Raw genomic sequence first — 24,719 nt, forward strand, 5'->3', positions numbered from 1 at the left:
AGGAGTGGTGAACTTGGGCAAGGGGCTTGGCAGAGACAATTCTTTTGAGGTCTGATGGTGTTTAGAGTCAGGTGGGGGCAGCTCCAGGGTTCCAGTCTGTCTGTTCATTTGGAGCAAATATTGAGTGAGCCGCTGGGAATTCAGGGAGCTGATTCCAGGCCCTGAAGAGAGACAGCAGAGTACTGTTGGTCATTTCTCTAGAGTGGAAGGAGAGATGGCCATGAACCTCCAAATCCTTCTTTGAAGGCACCCTCCAGGTATATGAGATTTACATGTACACAGCAGATAAGAACAAGGAATTGCACACTGTTTGTTACTAACAGGGCTTTGCCACCACATCCTGTTTCAGAACTCCTAGGTCTAGTGAAATGTGGTACTTGAATGTAAGCTGCAGGGGCCCTGTCTAAACAGCTAAGTTAGAGAAAGACTTAAGAGGCTAGGACAAGGCCTGCTTCCATCTGAACCCCCACCAGGTTGGGAAGTGGTGGAGGACTATTATTCCTGCCCCACAAACTCCCAATGTAGGGGGCAGCCTTAGGCCTCATGGAATTCTAGGAGGTCTGGATCTCAGAATATGAGAAGAAGAAACTACAGGGAGGGAAGACTGTCAAGGGCATATCTGTCCCAGAACCACAACCAGTTAGTTCCTTGACCTGGACTTTAGTCCAATCTCCTTCTCGGGGTTAGCCAAGGGGAATTGGGTTGGGAAATGAGGTGACCTCTCTCTAGGGCAGTGATTTTTAAACTTTGATTTGCAAAACAATTCTGGGTGGGGGCTGGGTGAGCTTAGTAACATTTATATTCCCAGCCCCACTGCCAGAAATTTTGTTCAGAAGGTCTAGGGTGGGTGGGGTTCAGAATTCTGCTTTCTTAATAAACAACCCAGAAATTCTGATGCAAGTTGTGTGTGGCATATACTTTGAGACCCATCATCCTTGAGGCTGGAGTGCCTGCAGGCCAGGGGTGTGGACAGGACTCCTGTGCTGGGATAGGGTCTACATGGTAGGGCTTAGGGAATAGCTTGAGTTCAGAAAGTGGGCTGAGCCACATGTCTACATAGGTCTTTTGCCTAGGAAATGGCAGGTGGAAGGTTTGGTGCCGTTAGCAAGAGGTACTGGGAACCATAGACAGTGATGTCATCCAGTGCTAGGGTCACCCTTGCTTCCACTGACTCTGTGTTTCCTTTGCAGAGGAAACCCCTTTGACTGGCCGCATTGGGTTTACTTAATCCTTTCTTTTTAAAATATATTTATTTACATTTATTTATTTGGCTGCACAAGGTCTTAGCTGTGGCATGTGGGATCTTTAGTTGTAGCAAGCGAATTCTTAGTTGAAGCATGAGAATTCTTAGTTGCACATGCGAACTCTTAAGTTGCAGCATGTGGAATCTACTTCCCTGACCAGGGATTGAATGCAGGTCCTCTGCATTGGGAGACCAGAGTCTTAGCCACTGGACAACCAGGGAGGTCCCTCAAAAGTCCTTTCTTAACAATATAGTGTTCATTGAGCAGCACAAGATTGCTAATCTAAAAAACATTTTTAGCCAATTGTATGCATATTGACATATATCCTTTTTTAAAATTTTTAACTGGAGGATAATTGCTTTACAATATCATGTTGGTTTCTGCAGTACAACAATGTGAATCAGCTATAAGAGTACATATATCCTTAAGTAGAATTTAACTAAGTTTGCAACCAACGTTAGAGCTGTTCCAACCCTGAATACCTCATTGATGCAGAGGAGTTAGTTTTTGGTATAAATGTGATGGTGAAGGGATTAGAAGAAGAACAGGATGGGGGCAACATGAGTGTAGTTGGTCTAGGAATGACAGGGGTGGTGGTAGAGGTGGATATTTGTTTATTGTACTGTGATTGGGGTTAGAGCTTCAGGAGGCAGGAAGTTCTGTGGCAAGTGTGGAGGCCTGGGGGGTGGGAGGAACCAAAGCAAAGTTGGGCTGATTGAAAATTCTGAATGGATGACATTTAGGAGCTGTTGGAACATGAAGAACTCATTGAATTTGTGAGTGGGAAGTTTTGGTGTAGGTGTGTTTTCTTTAAGCTCCAGGCATTGGACTCAGGGGTGTGATGGGTGTTCTCTATGGGCAGGTCTCTTTGGGGCCTCAGCCTGTAGAATGCTTGATAATTTTTGGAGGGGCAGAGCCTTGTCAAAAGCAAACATGGAAGATCTAGAAGCACATGTTTGCTGTTGTTCATTCATTTATTCTCTCCTCAAATATTTACTGAGTCTCTACTTAGGTTCCAGGCACTATTCCAGCCCTGAGGATATAGTGTTAAGCACAGCATAGCCCCTGCCCTCACTCAGCTCATGTTCTAGCAGAGAGACAATTATTAAACTTGTTAACAATAGATGTGTAACATAACTTCAGGTTGGTACAGGATCGTGAAGAAAAACAATGGAGATGACATTAGGGTGTGATTATTTTAGACTGAGTGTCAGGGACGGTCACCCTGAGGCAGTGACATCTGAGTAGAGACCTGACTAAAGTCAGGATTGAGGCTGGCAGAGCTTGGAGGGGAGCGAAGCCCAGACAGAAGGATGGGGCCATGGCCTGACTTCATTCCAGGAGACTTTGGTCCATGGCTATTTCCATGGCTGTTGTGGGAGATGAACTCTATTTCAGGGTCAGCACTGACTCACTGCTGAAGTATTGGGCAACTGACTCCCTATGTTGAGACTATTTCTAACTGTGAAAAGAGGATCTTCATAACTACCTCTGTTTTACAAGAATCTCATGAGACTTGGTCAGTGTCTGTCTAGAAAGTATTTTTATTACACAAAAATTTTGTCTCCTGCGGAAGCTAAGGGGTAAATGGTTAGCAACAAACCTAGCTGTGCTCTCAGGGAGCAAAATGTGGCCTGGTTCACTCAGTGCTGACACTAGTTGATCCCCTAAAGATGGCCTTGAACTCCTGCTGTTTTCCTTGATGTTAGTGCACTGGTGAGCTCCAGATCAAAGTCCCTAGGTTCTGGGTCCCATTCTATTGCTGACAATCTGTAGGGTCTTGGTCAATTCACTTAACTTTTACCTCAGTCTGTCACCTATAAAATGGGTATGTTAGGGACATCCCTGGCAGCCCAGAGGTTAAGAATTCGTCTTCCAATGCAGGGGTGGCGGGTTCGATCCCTGGTTGGGGAACTAAGATCCCACATGCCCAGGGGCAACTAAGCCCGTGTGTCACAACTACTGAGCCTGCATGCTACAACTAGAGAGAAGCCTGTGAGCCATAACTAAGACTCGACACAGCCATAAATAAATAAATAAACAATTTTTAGAATGGATGTAATAATCAAAAGAGATTCTGCTCTTTGGCCTGCAAATGCTATAAATCTAACTGTAAGAGATTACTGTTATTAAAGTGGAAATCTAGGGCCCACTTTGCCCGGGTTTTGGACCTTTCATGGGGTCACAACTTTGCCAAAGTGTTTCTTTACCAAAGTATCTCCCAGAGAGCAGCAGGAGGCCTAGGAGTTTGGTCTATGAGAAACACATAGTTTTCTCCTTAGTTTCATCTTATCTGTGTTCAGCACGGTGTCTGTGGCCAAGGAGAGTTTATTTAAGTGGCAGAAAATCAGTGAAAAAAGTCTCAGAGAAAAGCAGAGAAATACTGGCACTTTGGGATCCAAACCAGGAAAAAGAAAAAAACTTCCAAGGGGGTTCTGTGTCTAAAGACACAGTCTTTACAGCAAGTCCTTTCTCTCTCTCCTGTGAACATTTATTGAGCTCCTATTGTGTGCCCACACCATGCTATTGTCCCTAGACCAGTTTGTGAGCAGCCCTGGCCCTCACTCTACGCTGGATGGGTGGTAGACAGCTGTGCAGGGACCTGACTGGAACCAAGCCCAATGCTGGCAGGTCCAGGGTTATGAGATAGATTGGGGTTGGCCGTCTGCTCCAAGCATCTCCCACAGCCTTCTGAGTCCTCTGACCTGGCCAGAGATGCCTTGCCTTAGTGAGTGCTGGCTATTGTTCCAACCTCTTTGTGAGCATTATCTTGTTCTTCCCAGAAGCTCACTGGGGTAGGGACTATTGTTAAATCATTTTACAGAGAAGGAAACCAAGGTTTGCTCACTCGCGACATGGTGAGATAGCATCGGAACCTAGACATCACAGCCTTCTCCACATTCCAACAACCAGGACTGCAGCTCTTTCTCCACCCTCCCTAGGCTCCTGGGGTCACTCTGCTTCTGCAGAGTGCTTGTCACCCACACATATCAAAACCCAGAGGGGCCTGGGAATTGACCTACTCCAGGGGTGGCCCATAACTGTCAGAGGTGCCAGAGTATCACAGCCCAACTTTGCCTCTCGTTGGGAATACTCTGGAATGTCTTCTTCAGAGGTCCTGCAGGACTAGGCCAAAGTGATTTTCTGTATGATTTTTCCTTTGCTCGGCCTCCTCCCCTCCTTCTTCTTCCCTCCCACACACCCCTAATACATCACTAGCTCTTGAGGGTTGGTTTCTGGAAGATTCAGACACCTGGTTATGTATTAGCTGAACTGGGGCAGGATGTTGTTCGGTGACTGATTCTAACAGAGAATTCAGAAGTTGTGTCTAGCAGTTAATAGCCCCACGAAAAGTCCAAATGATCTCAGAGAGCCCAATAATTATGTCATCTGGGACCCACAAAATGCATAAGAGCCCCTCAAAGTACAAGGCATTTAATTAGACAATTTACATACCTATCTCATTTAATATTAAAACATGTCTAGAGTAGAGTAGACTTTTTCAATTTTCCTTAGAATGTTTGAGACCATACAGATTCAACAAAGTCACTTTTTACTAATTTTAAAGTCACACATCAGGTGAAGGAGTATTTCTAAATTTCACCTTGGTAGGATTCCAGTGATATGCTGCCTCAATTACATGAAGCTTCATTTGACCCCATTATCATTGCCCACCCTCTCCATCTAAATATTCTGTTTCCCATGTGTTCATGTGTATGTATTCATGTGGGTGACTTTGACTTTACCCTCTGGGATGTTTGCAGATCTTGGTGACCCAACAGCAGAGTTCAGAATTAATGTTCTAGGGCTGCACTGCCTAATACACTCACCTCTAGCCTCACATGGCTACTAAACATTTGAATTATGGCTGGTCTGGACTAAGATGTGCTTCAAGTGTAAAGTATACATGAGGGATTTTGAAGGCTTAGTATAAAAAAGAAAGAATGTAAATTATCTCATTTTTGGCTAAAAATATTTACTACATGTTGAAGTGATAATATTTCTGTATGTATTAGGTTAAATAAAAGATTAAAATTAATTTTATCTCATTTTTTATGTTTAAAATTATGGTTACTAGGAAATTTTAAATTACACATGTAGCTTGCATCAGATTTCTATCAGGTAGCTCTGCTCTAGAGACTCAAAGGGAGGTTTAGGGAGTGAGGTTGTCCAGCTCCTCCTAAGAAGACAGGCTGAGCTAAGAAACTGTGTGGTTGCTGTAATGGCAGAGTTCTCTCTGAAATCAGGAGGTAGCAAGAGGGCTTCATGATCACACTTTACAAGGTGTGTGGTTCCACACATGACTCTGTGCCCCTCTGGCCAAGAGAGTTTATGGCTGAAAAAATTGGCGTGTAAATTAGTCATCTGTCCAAAGGACATGACTGCTTCTCTGGTTCCAGCCTGAGATTTGTTAACTTTACAGAATTCACATTTACTGTCTGTGTCATGCTGTCATATTCTGGAGGGAGAAGGGTGAAGAGGCCAGTTGAGGGAGGAGAGAAGAGGAGCGAGAAGGGTAGGGGATTATTATTGATGAAAACAAAGACAGGAAGACGGACAGAGGGAGACCCAGGGGAGAAGATCTCATTGGTGAAAACAAAAGTTTCAAAAACTCAACTGGTCAAGTAATTCCTTCCTCTCTTTTCTCAGTGTCTCTCTTTCTGATTTTTTGATGTTTGTTCCTAGAAAACCACAAGCAGTCACCTTTGTTTTGTAGATGGGGAAATAGCAGAAAGAAACTGACTGGTGATTTCCAGAGATAAATAGGAGGTGTGGCAAAGGGAGCAGGAAGAGAATTTAGAGGTATAATGTCCTCGGTGTTGGGGTGAAAGTCCCCCTTCTAGAAAGTACATTCTGTCACCAGGGCTCCATCCTGGTGGATCCTGCCTCAGTGAGTACAGTTTCTGGGAAAAGGCTTTGGCATTGTCACAAGCCTCCAGAAGAACCCCACACTTTGAGCCAATATGAAGTAGTTCTAGATCCTGCCAGCTGAGCCAGTAGGGCTCCTGGTGTCCCTTGAGGTCTGGGACTGACTTGGGAACCACACTTGGGCCTAGCAGAGCAGGACACGTCAGTTCCCTAAGCACTCACGGGATGTCTGGTGTGTGCTGGGCATGGAGGGACAGACGATAGTCACTCCAGGTCCTGACCTTGGGCACCTTGCTGTCCCACAGGGGCAGACGGGTCTGAAGGGAGTCTGTTTAGATTTGGAGCCAAGGGTCTCAGTTGGACTCACGTTCACGCGTTTCTCTCCTAGGGCCATGTTCTGCAATGATTTAAAGGAGAAGTATGAGAAGAGAATCATTATCAAAGGGGTGGATGCAGAAACCATGAACACTCTTCTGGACTACACGTACACCAGCAAGGCTCTCATCACCAAACAGAATGTCCAGCGCGTCCTGGAAGCTGCTAACCTCTTCCAGGTGTGTGAACAAACCGGCCTCATGCTCTCCTCTGGAGAGAAGAAAGCAGCACTTCTCTGGAGATCTGCCTGGTCTGGCTCCCAGGCCTGTACCTGGGACACGCATGCACACGCAGCCGGGCCTGTGCTCACTTGAAATGTCCCGAGGGATGGTGAGCTGAGTCACTGACTCCTTAATGAGATGAAGTCAGGGGAGCTTGGTGCTTAGAACCTATACTTGGTTCCTGACTCCAGGAGCAATGACTATGATTTACAGAAGCATAATTAGAGTGTGGGGGATTTGGGGGAGCTGCAGTCACCAATTCACATGTGTACCTTCTACTCCTTAGCACAACCCAGGGGTATAGTCACTTTCTCCCACTTTATGGGTGGGGAAATTTAGACACATAGAGAATAAGTGACAAGGCTGAGATTTGAACCCTGGGCTTTCTGAGCCCAGAGGCCACCTACTTTCCACTACACATGCAGCCTCTCAGAGATCAGTGTCTAGACTTCAGGGGAAGTGGGAACTTCACTGGTCAGCAATTTGTGGTGGGTGTGAAGAAGAGCACTTCTCATGAAGGGTGTCATGAAAGATAAATAGAGAACCCTCAAAACTGTCTTATTGTTTACATCTAACTATGTTTCAGTCTGATTATAATAATTATATTTAGTTTCACAAAATGATTAGACCCATAGCTTCTGTCAATTGTGTCTAGAATTATCATAGGAATTCCATCCTGAGTTACCATCTTTGCCTAGGTCTAAGATTACACTTTGAACTCAGTTCCATTGGGTTACGACAGAGATTCTCCCATTGAGGATGTTGATTTATGATAAACAGAGTCCAGGGACAGGTCAAGATCATTCCCAGGGACTGGAGACAAGCATCAGATCTTGTCTGGGAGTTTGGGAGTTGGCATACTCTTGGATAATCAGCAGGTCAGGAGTGGAAAGGGACAGAAAACAGAGTCTGGGAATGTGGGGAAAGAGGGGTCTAGGGCAGAGATCAGGGACAATGGGATTATCTTTGTTGAGGTTGGAGTTGAGGCAGGATTTAAGAAGCCCAGCAAGGGAAGGAAAGTGGAAAGAGGGAGAAAAATCAACCATGAAAAGGCGCTATGATTCTAAGCAATGGGTCTCTGCAGGGTTAACCAATTTTATTGTCTCAGTTTCCTCAGGATGTTTTAAAGATTGAGAACAAGTTATTTCCCAAAGGACTAGTCACACTTTATCTGGCAATGTCACCAAGTCAGTTACCATCTGTACACTTAGCCCCTTGCCCTTATCTGTTATTGTCTGCTTAAACTCGCAGCCTTATTCACTGGCAGGGAAATATCCTGTTATGTGGAGGGAGGGTCTTAGCAACCTCAGGCTCAGCATCCCCTCTACCCACTATTCTGCCAATCTAACTTCAGGGAAATCCTTCTTGTGTCATGGATCTAGTTCAGCTTTTATGCTTTTTCAGAACTTTCTCTTACAAGGCAAGTATCCTCTCTTCACCGATGCCTCCCAAGGACCAATAACCTTGAGAGAATCACCTCATCCACCATAATTCAATCAAGTCACAGTTGTCATTGTAGCCTTCATGCTAATCTCCTTTCCTGGGACCCAGAAAGGGTAGTTGACTTGTCTAAAGAAGGACAGGTAACACTGACAGTAATAATAGTAATAGCAATTATGGCTTCAGGTATAGTGCCTGACACCAGAGTAGATGCTTAATGGATATAAATTTTATTGAGCACTTACTATGTGCTTTGAGTGACAGTTGGATCTAGTAACCAGGTCTTCTGTTTTTCCCAGTAAGTGAAAGTTGGTCCTGTATGATAGGCTGAGGAGATAATGTTGTTTTTCAAAATGCAGTTTTTTAATATTTATAAATTGTAATAACATACAAACTCATTTCAGAAATTAGGAACGCATAAATTGTAATAACATACACACTCATTTCAGAAATTAGGAACCCATACAAACAAGCAAAAAAAAAAAAACCATAAAAATTACCTACAACCTCCTTCTGTTCAGACACAATATGGCAGCTTCCTTGGTGTATAGACTTCAGGTCCTTTTCTGTACAGTGACTTATACAGAGAGAGTTAGCAGCTTAGAGCAAAGCTTGGAGCCAGATTGCTGGATTTCAATGCTAGCTCCATTGCTTACTGGCTGTGTGGCTTTGGGTGTGTTTCACAGTTTTGTTGTGCTCCAATTTCCTTGTCAATAAAACATCCAAACCAAGGAACACCAAGGAAAGAGAAGATAGGAGAGACCAGGTATACAGAGGTGTGTGTGTGTGTGTGTGTGTGTGTGTGTGTAAATCTTTACTTAACCCCTTTACTTTAAGTAAGATGTCCTCATGTGTCTTCTTCAGTTTATGGTGTCCCTGAGCCCAGAACCTTTCTCCATTGGATAAATCTTGTTAGACTGCAAGGAGTAGGAAGAAGAAGCAGAAGGCTTAACTTCTTAAACCAATTCCCTGCTATCAGCCTCCATCTATCCTGGAATTCTTGGTTTGGGGGTACTTTAATATTCCTGCTTTTGGGGGGTTCTGAGGGACAGATTTGCCTTCTCTTGTCTCAGCAAAGTCACTTACCAACCTTCATACTGTGTGGTTTGGGGTTACTGATGTCTCTTGGTTTCATTGAGGATGGAGTTTGTGTTTCTGTTTCTTGTTCTCCTTTCAGTTTGGGGTGATTTTCCAAGCAAGACCTATAAAAACCCTTTAGATGGTAAATAATCTTTTGTGATAATATTACAAATTTTTTCCATTGATTGTGTAACTCATAATTTTTAGTTATAGTTTTTTAATGTACAAAGTTTAAGACTAGTATTTAGTCAGATAATGTTGATCACGTCTTTGATGGTTTTTGCCTTTGGTGTGCATTTTTAGAATGACCTTCCTCATTGCTTGATTATGTACTGACTCACAAGTCTATGTACTGACTCACAGACTAATGAGTCTTGTTACATTTAAAGGTTCGATACCTAAATTTTTAATATATCTGGAAATTATTTTGGCATACAGTTGTTTACTCTTTGTCTTCTTTTTCTTTTCATTTCCCCACCAGGGGTGAGCTTCAATGGAACGTTGAATGAGCTTTAATGAGAGAGATTGGAGAGGAGGATGGAGACGTGATAGAAGTAGAGCAGACTTTGCTTATTGCTTTTTATATATGTATAATTTTATGTATTTATTTATTTTTGGCTGTGCTGGGTCTTTGTTTCTGCACAGCCTTTTCTCTAGCTGTGGAGCACAGGCTCTGGGGCACATGGGCTTCAGTAGTTGCGGCTCCAGGGTTCTGGAGCTCAGGCTCAATTGCTGTACATGGGCTTAGCTGCTCCATGGCATGTGGAATCTTCCCAAATCAGGGATTGAACCCTTGTCTCCTGAACTGGCAGGCGGATTCTTTACCACTGAGCCACAAAGGAGGCTCCTATTTTTTTGGGGGGGATACTTATTTGACTATACCAGGTCTGAGTTGCAGTACGCAGGATATTCAATCTTTGTTGCAACATGCAAGATCTAGTTCCCTGATCAGGGATTGAACCCAGGCCTCCTACATTGGGAGCATGGAGTCTTAGCCACTGGACCACCAGGGAAATCCCAGGCTTTGTTAATATTGTTGATTCTCCTATTCTGATTATCCCTCACCTCAAAAATTTCCAAATCTCGTTTACTTTCTAGGCAAAAAATAGTAAGTTTCTCTCTAAGGCTATTTTACTAATCTTCCTATGAGTGTTAATTCTTATGAAATTAAAAGAAGAGTGCTGTGAGCTTTTGGACATCTATTTAACCCACTTTCTGATTGCTATTGCTTCTGGATACTTTCTTTAAAGTATCAGACATAGAAAACTGGGAATATTTTCATGCCTGAAGGCACCATAAGGAACAGAAGTTTATAGGTTGTTGAAATCACTCTGTAGTTTTAAAATATTATTTTTTTGATAGATAAAACATATCTATTCTAAATCAGAAATATAGGGAGATACAGTGAAACATTTGCCATCTTTACTGATAATTTTCTTCTTCCTGTCTTGCTATCCTTCCTATTCTATGCATGTACCAGGATAAATGTGCATATATTACCCTCATTCATTGCTTCCATTTTTTAAACAAAAGTATTGGCACAGTAAACCCTCCTTTTTTTTTTTTTTAAACCCTCCATTTTGATGTCTTGCTTTATTTGGCTTCACTATAATTTTTGGAGGTTGTTTCAAGTCAGGATGTGTAGATCCGTCTTATTCTTTTCAATGCTGGATAATATAATTGGGGATCTCTTTAAATGTCAAACATATACAGTTATCTATAATAATCTCTTATAAGGCAGGGTGGCAGAGCAGAAGGAACATGGGCTTTGGAGTCAGGCAGAACCTAGCTTTAAATCCAAGTTCAGGGAACTCTCCTGGTGGTCCAGTGGCTAAGACTTCGTGCTACCAATGCAGGGGGCCTGGGTTCAAACACTGGTCAGAGAACTAGATCCCACAGGTCACAACTTAAAAAATAATCCTGCATACCTCAATGAAGATTGAAGATTCTGAGTGCTGCAACTAAGACCCAATACCCCAATACATGCCCCCCACCAAAAAAATTCAAGTTCAATCACTTGTTTTCTGTGTGGCTGTGGACAAGTTATTTAAATTTTCTGAGACTCAGCTTTCTAAGTTGTAAAATTAGGATGACAATAATGGCTACCTTCCAGGGAAAGTATGCCAGAGTTGGCGTTTTATTTTGTCATGTTAGAACCTCCACAGAAGTCTATACCACCCTGACGGTGGGACTGAAATCAGCATGAATCAGATTACCTTGGTTTCCCTACCACAGCTTGTAGTAAAGGTTTGTTAATTGTCACACCTTGATGTGACTCAGCTGCTCTCTAATTTTCTGATTCTCTTCTCAGGTTTCCTTTTACTCTCTTCCTGTTAAACATTGATTGCTTCTCTCTGAGGATTTCCCAGACCAGAAAGGCAGAAGTGAGAATTCAGTTGACCAAGCCAATCACCACTATTGATGTTTGACAAGGGTTTTTCATGGGAGGTCACTTCACAAGTTGCTGGCCTATTGACTCTGATTGCCCTTGGGTCAAAGGTCCATTGCTGTGGCATGCATGCGTGCGTGCTCAGTTGCTTCAGCTGTGTCTGACTCTTTGAGACCCTGTGGACTGTAGCCCACCAGGCTTCTCTGTCCATGTGATTCTCCAGGCAAGAATACTGGGGTGGGTTGCCATGCCCTCCTTCAGGGGATATTCCTGACCCAGGGATCGAACCCACATCTCCTGCATCTCTTGTATTAGAGGCAGATTCTTTACCCACTGCGCCACCTGGGAAGCCCGATTTTTATATATAGTAGTGTGTATATGTTAATCCCAAATTCCTAATTTGTCTCTCCCCCAACCCTGCCATCCCCTTTGGTAACCATAAGTTGGTTTTCTATGTCTATGAGTCTATTTCTGTTTTGTAAATAAGTTCATTTGTAACATTTTCTTAAATTCCACATATAAGTGATATCATATATTTGTCTTTCTCAGTCTGTTAGTTTTCTAATTTTGAACTTAATCTCTTGTTCTGAGCTCCCCATTCTACCAGTGGCAGAAACTGTAGTCAGCATAATGATAACTCACTTCGGGAAAGCCTTATCAATTCAGGGTTTGGCTTGCTTAGATAGTTCCAGGGTGCATTTACACTGTGGCAGGACACTGTATAAAGAGGTATCTGGTCCAGGCTTACCATGAGCATCATTGGTTCACGCTGGTACCTGCTGGAAGTCTATATTCCCATCGGTCTCTCTCTTGATCATCAACCACTTCCCTACTGGCATCAACTGAAAGCCCTTAGATCCATCTGGTTCTGGCCATCAGTCCTTGCTGGTCAGTTTTCATTTTCCTTGTCCTGTTTTAAAGGCCTCTTCAATCTGCCAGTACTCTCAGCTACTTCCGTGTCCCTCTAAGGGGCACACAAGAAACATCCATTTCCTCTCCTGTGAGAATCTTTAACTACAGGGAACTCAGAGCAACTGCCCTAGGCCCCATTTGTCTAGAAACAACATGTTCTAGTTTCTCTTCTGCTGCTGCTATTCCGGACTGCTGCTTTTCTGATTTCATCTTGGCAGTCAAGGCACACAATCTTTTATCCTCATATCCACAACCTCTAAGGGCTTCCAGCACCCACCTCACTCTGGAGTTCTGGCCTGCTTTGAGAGGCAGAAACCATCCTAGGGGCCCACACCTACTTCTTACTCCATTGCTAGACTTCTACTTTCTCCTGTCTCATCCAAGAGAACTGGTATTTCCTCCCGTGTGAGAAAAGCTGAATCTTATATTATTATCCAATCTCCTATTTCTACTGTTTTGGCATAAAGTTTAAGCCCATGCTCTTAGTATTCTGGAGTTTGAAGGTCAAAAGGCCCAGTTACTACTGCTAATTGGTGGTTTCAAAACTATTTTTCTAGTATTAGTTCTAAAAGTATATTTAGAAACACAAAAGCCAAAATTGTCTTCTTTTATCTGCTCTCTCGCCCTTCTCTGAGTCAGTAAGCCTGGAATGCCCTACTTATTGTTTACAAGTTGTGGAATAAGGAAGTGAGATGTGGGGTTTTAGTTGTAATGTAATCCACAATGCTACCAGATTCTGACTTTTTCTGCTACCTAACTACACAAATTACTAAGTATCTGCATGTGCAAGGTACTTGGTGAGTAGCTTTCAGGGTGAAATAAAGATAAAAATTGTAAGCATAGATCACATTTAAGTAGCAATTTATCACATTCTTTCCCCTACATGACCCTATTTGATATTGACAGTAGTTCTGAGCATGAGCAGGCCAGGTAATACCCTGATAATGAGACTGTAAGGTGGGTTTATTATTCCCACCACTTTCTAGATGTGGCTTAGAGTTCAGTTCATCGAGTGGCAGAGCTTTGATCTGGGTCTAAACCCAGAACTTCTGGCCTCCTGTACCTGCCTCCATTACTACTGCTGAAGACTCAAAAACCAGGATTCCCAATGAGCTTCCAGACCCCAAGGCAGAATGTAGAAATTTCTGGCTCTGAAGAAGTTGGGCTTCATAGAATGGGTAGGATTTCAACAAGTGGCAGCTGGGTTTGGGAAAATGTATTTCAGGCAGAAGGAACTCTTAAACAAAGACTGAAAGTTTCACCTTCTCTACCTGCTGTCCCACTTATTGCAGCCGGGTGCATGGACCTGCTTCTTAGGACCTGGCTTCTACTTATTTACATGCTTCTGTGCTGTCAAGTGTTCTCTCTCTCTCACACACACATACACACACATGCGTGAGCACACACCCATGCACACCCAGTCCCCCAAAATGTTGAGCATCAGCTTTGCCATCATTCTGTTTAATCCTTATAATGGCGTCCCTCCCTGGCCTTCACACTCTCCCTGGGCTGAGTCACTAAGCCACAGCTGTACCACTTGCCCCTTGAATCTTTGTGTGACCCACATATACTCCCTATTGCATGCCACTAGCTTGTTGGGGCCCCCGTTGTATCCTCGGGGAACTCAGGGGCTGTCTGTTGCCTGAATCTCTACCAAACTGGCCACACCCTTGGGCACTGCCCCTTTGTTTTCCTTTTGATTCCACTTATGAGGCAAGTGCGTGTCTATGCGCCTCAGTCTCCCAGCACCTGCCCCGCCTTAGTGAGTGGGCCTTTTGCAGGTCTTAGCTTCTTCCTTTCCTGCCCACCCTGTATAGCTTCCAGGAAGCAGCAGATCTTTCAGCCAAGTTTAGAGCAAGGACTGAAAGTCTGAAGGGAGCAGATGGCTTCCTAAGGTGGGAGAATGTATTCCCATAGAGTCTTAGGTGGGTGTCTGGCTTGAGCAAGAGGAGCAGAGGCAAATGATTAGAATCAGTGGTAACTTACAGTTTGTATGAAGACTGCTCGTTATTACCAATACAGACCCCACAAGAGAATGGCTTGATGTTTTGTATCTATTGTCTGGGAAGACAAAAATAGTGACAAATATTTACAATAAATTCAGAAACACTTTCCAATAAGTTTTAATTTTGTTAATCTCATCAACAATTAACACACTCTTCACATATACTGATTTGTTGGGGCTTGAAGTTAAAAATATAATGTCTTTATAGATCATTTGCAAGGACTCCAAGGCCACACCGGGACTGTGGTCAATAGGATTCCTGATTTGGACCAAAATAGGACTTAAGTTATTCTGGCGTGGATTTGAAGGAACTTCTAGTGAAATGTGGAATCACAGTGGTGAGATCCTTTAGGATGCCTGGTTCTGGAGAGTGTTCGGGGAGGCAGCAGAGGGGCTGTGGGGATGGGGGGAGGTGCATTCTCTTTGAGGCAGACACTTCTCGTGGGAACTGCGAACATGTTTCAAGTGGTTTCTTTGACTATATTTTTAGTCTCCCTGCTCTGAGAGTAAGGTGCCTGGGTGTAAACTTTTACTCACATGCCGCCCACCCCAAATAGGAAGTTGATTATCTGTTAACCAAAATCTGTCATCACTCAGGTTTAATAAATAAATTCATGTGTCATTGGGACAGACCGAGGTCTGAAAACTTACCCTAAAGTCCTAAATAATCTTGAATATGAAGAAGCAAAACCAGATATTTTTAAAGAGAAGAGTTTCTTGCCTCCATGACTGACCCGCATATCAGTAGTTTCCCAGCCAGTGGCTAGGATCCCGTGATTCTGACTAACACTACCCTCACACTCAGAAGTGTTTCAGTTCAGTTCAGTCGCTCAGTCGTGTCCGACTCTTTGCAAACCCCTGGACTGCAGCAAGTCAGTCCATCGCCAACTCCCGGAGTTTACTCAAACTCATGTCCATCGAGTCGGTGATGCCACCCAATCATCTCACCCTCTGTCGTCCCCTTCTCCTCCCACCTTCAATCTTTCCCAGCATCAGGGTCTTTTCCAATGAGTCAGTTCTTCACATCAGGTGGCCAAAGTATTGGAGTTTCAGCTTCAACATCAGTCCTTCCAATGGATACCCAGGACTGGTTTTCTTTAGGATGGACTGGTTGGCTCTCCTGCAGTCCAAGGGACTCTCAACACCACAGTTCAAAAGCATCAACTCTTCGGCACTCAGCTTTCTTTATAGTCCAACTCTCACATCCACACATGACTACTGGAAAAACCATAGATTTAACTAGATGAACCTGTGTTGGCAAAGTAATGTCTCTCCTTTTAATTTATTTTGTATTTATTTTTCATTTATTTTTATTAGTTGGAGGCTAATTACTCTACAACATTGCAGTGGGTTCTGTCATACATTGACATGAATCAGCCATGGATTTACATGTATTCCCCATCCCGATCCCCCCTCCCACCTCCCTCTCTACCCAGTCCCTCTGAGTCTTCCCAAAAATATGGAACGCTTAACAAATTTGCATGTCATCCTTGCTCAGGGGCCATGCTAATCTTCTCTGTATCGTTCCAATTTTAGTATATGTGCTGCCGAAGCGAGCACATGTCTCTCCTTTTTAATATGCTGTCTAGGTTGGTCATAACTTTTCTTCCAAGGAGTAAGCGTCTTTTAATTTCATGGCTGCAATCACCATCTGCAGTGATTCTGCAGCCCAAAAAAATCAAGTCTCTCACTGTTTCCACTGTTTCCCCATCTATTTGCCATGAAGTGATGGGACCAGATGCCATGATCTTAGTTTTCTGAATGTTGAGTTTTAGGCCAACTTTTTCACTCTCCTCTTTCACTTTCATCAAGAGGTTCTTTAGTTCTTCTTTGCTTTCTGCCATAAGGGTGGTGTCATCTGCATATCTGAGGTTATTAATATTTCTCCTGGCAATGTTGATTCCAGCTTGTGCTTCATCCAGCCCAGTGTTTCTCATGATGTACTCTGCATATAAGTTAAATAAGCAGGGTGACGATATACAGCCTTGATGTACTCCTTTCCCGATTCAGAACCGGTCTGTTGTTCCATGTCCAGTTCTAACTGTTGCTTCCTGACCTGCATATAGATTTCTCAAGAGGCAGGTCAGGTGGTCTGTTATTCTCATCTCTTTAAGAATTTTCCAGAGTTTCCAGAAGTGTTTGTTTATTGAAGCACATTCTGGGGGGAATGTAGGCAACTTGTAGACCCTCCATTCACCCTTGTCCTTACAAGTCCTCTTTGGACTCTCCTGGAATTTTGTCAGCTTAACAATGCAACAGTTACAAAGGCAAGGTGATGCTCAGTGAGGAGAACTAGCCAGGTGGTCTCCAGTATCATTTCTACCACCTACCAACTGTGTGACCTTGGGCAACACACTTGACTCTTTGAATTCTCTCTTCCATCCTCTGTACCAATAGTTATATTAATATCTACTTAAAATATATTCATTAAAAAAGAAAATGTATTCATTAAACAAAATAATGCATGAGAAGTTATCTAGCACAGATCGTGGTACATACTAGGTCCCGGAAAAATATTTTCTTCCTCTATCTCTTCTCCCCTTTTTTTTCATCAGAGTTTGTGCTAAGTGCTGCTGGAAATAAAAACACAAGTATGACCTAGTACCTGCCCTTGAGATACTGGACCATAGTACAAAATAGAAATGTAATCATTGTTCTACTAGAGGGGCAGTGAGTTGCCTAGGAGAGCCCAGAGGAGGGAGAAATTGATTCCATGTGGGGTAGCTGGAGAAGTCATGAAAAAGGAAGTGGCTTTTGAGAAAGAACTTCATGAATAGATAGGATTTCTCCGCTTCTTTCCTCTTCCCTTCTCTTCTGTCTCCCTCCTTTCTTTTTAACCAAGTATTGACCCAGAATAAAAAATGTCCAGAGGCAGGGAAGACTCCAAGAACAATCTGATTAAGACTTTGGCTCTGTGTCTTTCTGGTCCTTCAGGTTGGCTGTCCCTCTTGTATTGGTTTTGTCCTCAGGTGGATGGATATCAGAGAGCAACTCAGTGTCTCCTGCAAACACAATTCCCAGAAAAATTCCATGTGTGCAAACAAATTTTTGCACACAATATAGGGGTTCAAAAACTTGCAAGAGCATCCGCTGGTCCCAGATTGAACAACTCTGAATGAAGAAAACAGCCCTGTGTAGATAAAGTGTTGGCTATGGTACTCACTTCTTCCTCCTTTTGGAGGGAAACTTAAAAGGGGACTTCTCAGTTGTAGATGGGATGAACTCTCTTGAATCCTTTCTTTAAAAGTGGGGCTCCAGAGTCAAACTTGCTTGGGTGATGGGAAGAGGATTTTAATAGGTAGAGATGAGGGACAAAGGTGGTCTTGGCTGACAAAATGGTGTGATCATAGAAAGGCACTGTGATAGTGCTGACAGGTAAGCTTAGGGATTTTTTTGGAAGGTGAGTAGACAGGTGTGACTCCATCAGGGAGAGTCCCAGTGCTGTTGCATAGGCGCGGCTTGAGGGGTAAGGGTAGACTTTCTCAGTCTAGGCAGTGGCATCACTGAACTCTGTTACAAGGTATTTATCCCAGCAGTAATTGTACACAGTCTGTATGATTATTTGATCCCTACCTGCCTCCCCCACTGTCTGCCTTTTCCAATAAGCCTGGGCACTGTGTTTCTTTCTGCTCCCCTTGATACCCCCAGCTGAAGGCCTATGATCTAACAGATGCTCAATACATATTAGGGAGAAGAACAGGTGGATGAACGGTTTCTGAGTGGGGAAAGACACGTGTGGGTCACTGTTTCTCACACATGTGAACTTTGGTGCTTGATTTTATTCTCTTTCCTGGTTCCCTTCTTTGCTCATCAGTGGTCATCATGCTAGGGTAAGTACTGGCATCTTGTCAGCTGGGCCTTCCTGGATCTGGACAGATCAGACCATCTGAGTTCTCCAGTGAGAATCGCCCTTGCCATCTGCACACAAGCCCTTGTCCTGTGCACACACTATTTGACTGGAGGTGACTTGAAATAACGTAAAAACATATATTTTTGGAACAAGATAAGACTTTCAAATTTTAGCTATACCTCTCATTTTAAGTCTCTGAAGAAATTACTTCACTTTTCTGAAACTGTTTCCTCATTTATAAAACAGCAATGATATAATAACAAATCTCTACTTGATAGTGATGTTGTATGTATTAAATGAGCTGGTTAACAGAAAGGACTGGCACATAGTATGTGTCTTTATTTACTTATTTATTTTTACATTTTATTTTCTCATTGTGTACTTGAAAATCACAAGAAAATATTTATTTTATTTTTTTCTGATTTTGAAAGCAACTTCATGCTCAGTGCAGAAAACTTGATGTCTACAGCAAAATCTAATACACAAATTAATAACTTAATCTACAAAACTTAGTTGAGATAACCTCCATTAGCATTTTGATGTATTCCCTTCTAGTGTTTTCTCTATTTGTGAGTGTAGATAGAATAAATAGATAATTCCTCCACAAGACACGAAACTGGAGGGGATACAGAAAGGCAACAGTGAAAAGTAATTCTCCCTCTCCACCCTGACTCAGGCCACCAGTTTCCTTCCCCAAAGGCAACCACTGTTACCAGGTTCTGAGGTGGCCTCCCAGAGATAGTCTACTTATTTAGAAAATCGATTTGATTTTCATACCACCTTTCTCTCAGGCAAATGCTGGCAAGGTGTACCTGCCGCTTTGCTCCAGAGCCCGCCATTCAAGTGAGTTCCCTTTCAGCCCTCACAGAGGTCTCTGTGGGCAGAGCCTCACAGGGCTCTGGTTACAGCTTCTGAGGGCTCAGCGAGGCTTGGTCTCGGTTGTATATTTTTACTCTTTGAACCGAAAATCTGCAAACAACTAAACAGGTGTTAGATTTCTGTCTCAACTGTTTCCACAGTTGCTCATGCGAGGAGCAGATCTACAGGCGGTGGGGGCCAGCAGAGCGGGTGGTCTGAGGCAGTTTAGGCTTGCTCCTCAGGTCATTTACCCTCAGGTCAATGATTTCTAAACTGACAATTGAAAAGTGTAGTGTGAAAGGGAAAAATAATATTTTGCCACTGGGATTTATCCCTCCTATCAGGAACCTGTACCTCCTAGAATGTTCTGAAATGAAGGACAAACTCTAAGTCAATGTGGTCCACCCTAAGACCTATCCTGCCCACTCCCTTCAGGCCCCCAAACCCTGTCATCCCCAGCTCCCATCATTAGAGTTTCTTGTCTGCAGGCTGCACCCCTACTCCCCGGTCAGGTCTACCTGTCTGTACTCTGACTAGGCCCTGTCTTTAGAGCAACCCTCTCCACCAGGCCCTGTCCCCTCAGTCTCCTTCTTTCCATCTTTCCTCTAATTGATCAATACAATAACATTGAGAACTTGACTCCTTCAAAGCTAAGCTCCAGAGAGCAGCAAATAGAATGGACTGGTGCATTTGAGACCCTTCATCTATAAAATGAGTATTAAATAATATATTGGACACAAAAGGACTTTGTCACTGTAAAGTCCTGTACACATACGATTCACATTCTTATGAAGAGGATGATAATTTAAAAATAAGACATGGAAGCCAATTAATTTTAAAATTAATTTTTCATCACAAAAGGGTTACTTATTCATTTTAGAGGATTTAAAAAGTATATAAATAAACAAAATAAGAAAAAATTTCACAGCGTCATTACAGAGTGTGGTGCCTTATATAGTTTATACAGTATATTTCATCCATTCCTATGGGACTTGTTTCTGTGGGAAGATTATTGTTGTGATGACCAAAAAATTTTTTTCTTTATAAAAATAAAACTATCATAATACACATATGCTTTTGTGAAGTGCCTTCTCATTTCACCTGAAACTATTTCAGTGTATTGTCCCAAAAACTTCTTTAAACATAACCATAACACTATTGCCATATTTAAAATTAATAGTAGTTGCTTTACAGGACATTCAAAGCTGGTGCTCTGTGACAACATAGAGGGATAGGGTGGGAAGGGAGGTGGGGGTTGGTCAGGATGGAGGGGACACGTATATCTATGGCTGATTCATACTGATGTATGGCAAAAACCATCAGAATGTTGTAAAGTAATTATCCTCAAATTAAAATAAATACATAAATTTAAAAAGTAATAGTTGCTTTATATCACCAAATGTTGGTCATTGTAAATATTTTTCTGACTTTTAAAATTATTTTGTTTAAATTAGTGTTCCAAATAAAGTGCTATACTTTGTAGTAGGTCGATGTATCTTTTAAATCTCTTTTCATGCTTCAGCTTTCTCTCCCTGCCCACCCCCTCTCACTTCTCTCTTTCCCCTTCGGATGTATTTGTTGAAGAAACTGAACTGGTTGTTCTGTAGAGTTTCCCACAGTCTGGGTTTTGCTGATTGTATTCCCATGGCATCATTGAACATGTTCCTTTTTCACCTGTGCTTCCTGTAAGTTGCTGATTAAATTTGGACACTTGATCAAGATTCAGTGAATGGATTTTTCAACTCAATACATTATGAATATTTTCCATGTCATTTAATATTTTTCTATGACACGTTTTCTTTTCTTTTTTTTTTCCAGACCCATCATGACCTCTCTGGTTCCAAGTATACTCCGTGTCTTTAACTTAATTTTTAAATTTTTATTTATTTTTGGCTGTGCTGAATACAGCACACTTTCTTAATGACCCTAGAATTATCAAAAATATGAAGATATTTTCATTTATTTAGCTAGTCCCCTATTTGGGTTACGTGGGTTCTTTCTAAATTTTTGCTACTATATACAACTCATTGATCAACCTCCTTGTGGACTGGTCATTTTCTGGCCTGATTTGCTACCCTTCTGTTCTCTTAGTTTCTCCGGATGGTGGATGCCTGTGCCAGCTTCCTCACGGAAGCCTTGAACCCAGAAAACTGTGTTGGAATCCTGAGGCTGGCAGACACACATTCCTTGGACAGTCTAAAGAAGCAGGTTCAGAGTTACATCATCCAGAACTTTGTGCAGATCCTGAACTCTGAGGAGTTCCTGGAACTTCCTGTGGACACTCTGTACCACATCTTGAAGAGTGACGACCTTTATGTGACAGAGGAGGCTCAGGTGTTTGAGACTGTGATGAGCTGGGTCAGGCACAAGCAGTCAGAACGACTCTGCTTGCTCCCCTACGTGCTGGAGAACGTGCGCTTGCCACTTCTGGACCCGTGGTACTTTGTGGAGATGGTGGAAGCAGATCCTCTCATCAGGCAGTGCCCGGAGGTCTTCCCACTGCTCCAGGAAGCCAGGATGTACCACCTTTCCGGCAATGAGGTGAGTTGGTGATGAGAGATGCTATAGATAACCAGCAAAGTGAAGGGATTAGCAGACCTCCCAGAGATACAGGTGAGACTGGCTCACAAATCCTTAGGGCATGAAGAAGAAGATGCTATTAAGTTTATAGTTTGAGTCAGGCAGTCCAGAAGCTCCAGGTTTCTGACCTGTAAAATGGGGATGATACTACAGGGTAGACAGCTACTGAGAGGATTAGGTGAGATCTGGAAATCACCTAGCTCCATGCCTGGCACATCCTTCCTCTTTCAGTTGTGTAAGGACAGGAGTTTGGTGGGGAGCCACACATAAGCAGGGAGCATGCCCTATCCAGTGGTCCAGTCCAGTCACCACTCCACAGGGCTGCTGTTTTCCCACTTTGCCCATTCTGGGGGAAACATTAGATCTCCTCTGACATTATCTAGGTTCAGACTCTTATTATTTCCTTACTGAACTGAAAACTTCTCAAAACTCAACTTCCTGCCCCTCATCTGGCCTTCCTGCTGATCTAAAACTCAAGCCTAATCATTTTCTCCTGGGTTTAGTCTGTTCGCTGGCTCCCCACCACCCTCAGGATAAAGCCCACACTTCTGCCTAAACTCTCAGAGCCCAGCCTCCTGCTCACTGCTCTGATGTCATCTCCAACCTCTTTCTCCTGCTATCCTCTTGGTCCTAATGCACCGCTTGTAATTCCCCAAGGTGGACATGCTTTTTCAGCCTTCAGGCTAATGCAGATGCTGCTCAAATGACTTTTTCCTCTTCTTCATCTAGTTAACTTCTGTTTCAGCTTCAAAACTCCGTTTAAGCATCACCTTCTCCAGAAGCCCCTGTCATTCTTAAAACATCATGGCATTGCTCCGTCATAGCACCAACCATTGCCTGTTAACCACTGAATTCCTCATCTATAAATATTTCAAGACAGGGAACTTGTTATGGTAGGAAATATATCTTATTGGACTATTCATCCAGACCTTAGGAGAGTCCTTGATATATATAGCAAAGGATTGCTTAATGTTTTTTGGATGAATAAATGGGTACCAAGATGGTAAATAAAAGTATCATTTGTATCTACCTGGTTCTGCTTAACAATTTCTGAAGAAATGTTATATTCAGAACTTTATAAAAATAAGAACAAAAAAAAATGAGAACAAGCTTAGTGGAGAGGAACAGAACAATCAAGAAGTAATGATAGAAGGACAGCTTGTCAAGTTTGTACGCATGAACAGCCTCACATGTACATCACTATACAACCCATATATACCATACATATATACAACTATACAGCAGTTCTGAGGTTGGCTACCAAGCCTTCTTCATTATGCCATTGGTAGAAATATTAGCCAAGATAGTTTAGGAATTGTCTTTCAGAGGCCCCTTGGGAGCCCCTTTTTTTTTATGTGTACTTTTCTAGTTCTGTGTTGTCTTCAGATCCATTGTCACTTATTCACTTTGCAAGCACATTCTTAAATATTTGGTAGAATATATCAGTGATGCTATCAGAACCAGAAGGAATTTGTGTGTGTGTGTGAGAAGGTTTTAAACTTAAAACTTCAAATTATATTTAATATCTATATCTATAATTCTATTTCTTCTAGAATTAGCCTTGGTAGTTTGTAGTTCTCAAAGAATTTTCCATTTCAAAGAAGTTGTTGAATTTATTGGCATAAAGTTGTCCACTTATTATCCTCTTTAACATCTATAGAATCTGCAGTGATGTCATATTTCTTATTCCAGATATTGGTAATTTGTGTCTCCTTTTTTTTTTTTTTCTGATCAGTCTGGTTAGAGTTTTATCAATTTTATTGATTTTCTCCAAGAACCAGCTTCTGGTTTCGTTTGACTTTCTCTATTGTCTTTACACTTTCTATTCCCCTTATTTCTACTTTAATACTGATTATTTTCTTTCTTCTGCTTACCTCAGATTGAATTTTCTTTTCCTTTTCCAGTTGCTTAGGGAGGAATTGAAGGTCATTATTTTGAGATCTTTCTTTTTTTTCTTCTAATATTGTCATTAGTGGTATAATTTTCCCCCAAGTTCTACTTCAGCAGCACCCTATATATTTTAATATGCTATACTTTCATTCTTCACAAACAAATCATGAATACCAGCTATATGCCAGACATGGCACCAAACACCACAAAACAGTCTCTGCCTTAATAAACTCCCCTATCTTCTCTTAGGACACTAAGCAAATGAAGGGTGATGAGTAGACTGACAGAGAACCAGACCACCACAAGGGCCCTGTGTTGAAATGCGGTCACTGGCAGGTGGCTCAGGATTGAGAAAGCCCTCATATTCCTGAAGACGAGACCAATCTCTGCAACTGCTCTCATTTCAGCATTTAAAGCATAGAGTCTTCATCAATTGACAACATTCTTGTAATTTTTGTTTCTGCTTCCCATTTCCTAACTCCCTGAAAGGCAGATGTAAAGGGTTTCCTCTTATATAAATTGTCCCTACTATGTCTTCTGCAAAATTGCTGCTGCTAAAACTGTTCTGCCTTTTGTATTTGTGATGGAGGGGTGGGGAGTGAGATTATAGGCTTTGGATTTAGGACCAGAGAGAATACTGATAACTAGAAAAGTCCCCAGTGTCAGAAACTTGGACTTCTAGTCAGGTGAATCTGGACTTTAATCTTGATTGCACAATTTACCTACAGTGTGACCTTGAGAAAACAACTTAGCTGCCCTAAAGCTCAGTCCTTGGAACATCAATTCAGTTCAGTTCAGTTCAGTTGCTCAGTTTGTGTCTGACTCTTTGTGACCCCATGAACCGCAGCATGCCAGGCCTCCCTGTCCATCACCAACTCCTGGAGCCTACCCAAACTCATGTCCATTGAGTCGGTGATGCCACCCAACCATCTCATCCTCTGTCGTCACCTTTTCCTCCTGCCCTCAATCTTTCCCAGCATCAGGGTCTTTTCAAATGAGTCAGCTC

The 24,719-nt window shown here is 42.5% G+C and overlaps 1 protein-coding gene and 1 non-coding gene across 6 annotated transcripts in view; one reads left to right on the top strand and one right to left on the bottom strand.

Annotated features, from left to right (window-relative positions):
- KLHL6 (kelch like family member 6) overlaps window positions 1–24,719 on the top strand; it is a 73,347-nt gene that overhangs the window by 33,073 nt on the left and 15,555 nt on the right. For all 5 annotated transcript variants that reach the window (XM_043473597.1, XM_043473598.1, XM_043473595.1 and 2 more), the window contains 2 exons: window positions 6,502–6,667; window positions 21,335–21,784. In XM_043473597.1, coding sequence (XP_043329532.1) covers window positions 6,506–6,667; window positions 21,335–21,784 — 612 coding nt within the window. In that variant the 5' untranslated portion in view covers window positions 6,502–6,505. The remainder of the gene's footprint in view (window positions 1–6,501; window positions 6,668–21,334; window positions 21,785–24,719) is intronic.
- On the bottom strand, window positions 15,989–16,095 carry LOC122445611. Its single transcript, XR_006270579.1, has one exon. It is a non-coding gene; the product is annotated as a U6 spliceosomal RNA (small nuclear RNA).

This window comes from Cervus canadensis, chromosome 7 (genome assembly GCF_019320065.1).
Source record: "Cervus canadensis isolate Bull #8, Minnesota chromosome 7, ASM1932006v1, whole genome shotgun sequence".
Lineage (NCBI taxonomy): Eukaryota > Metazoa > Chordata > Mammalia > Artiodactyla > Cervidae > Cervus > Cervus canadensis.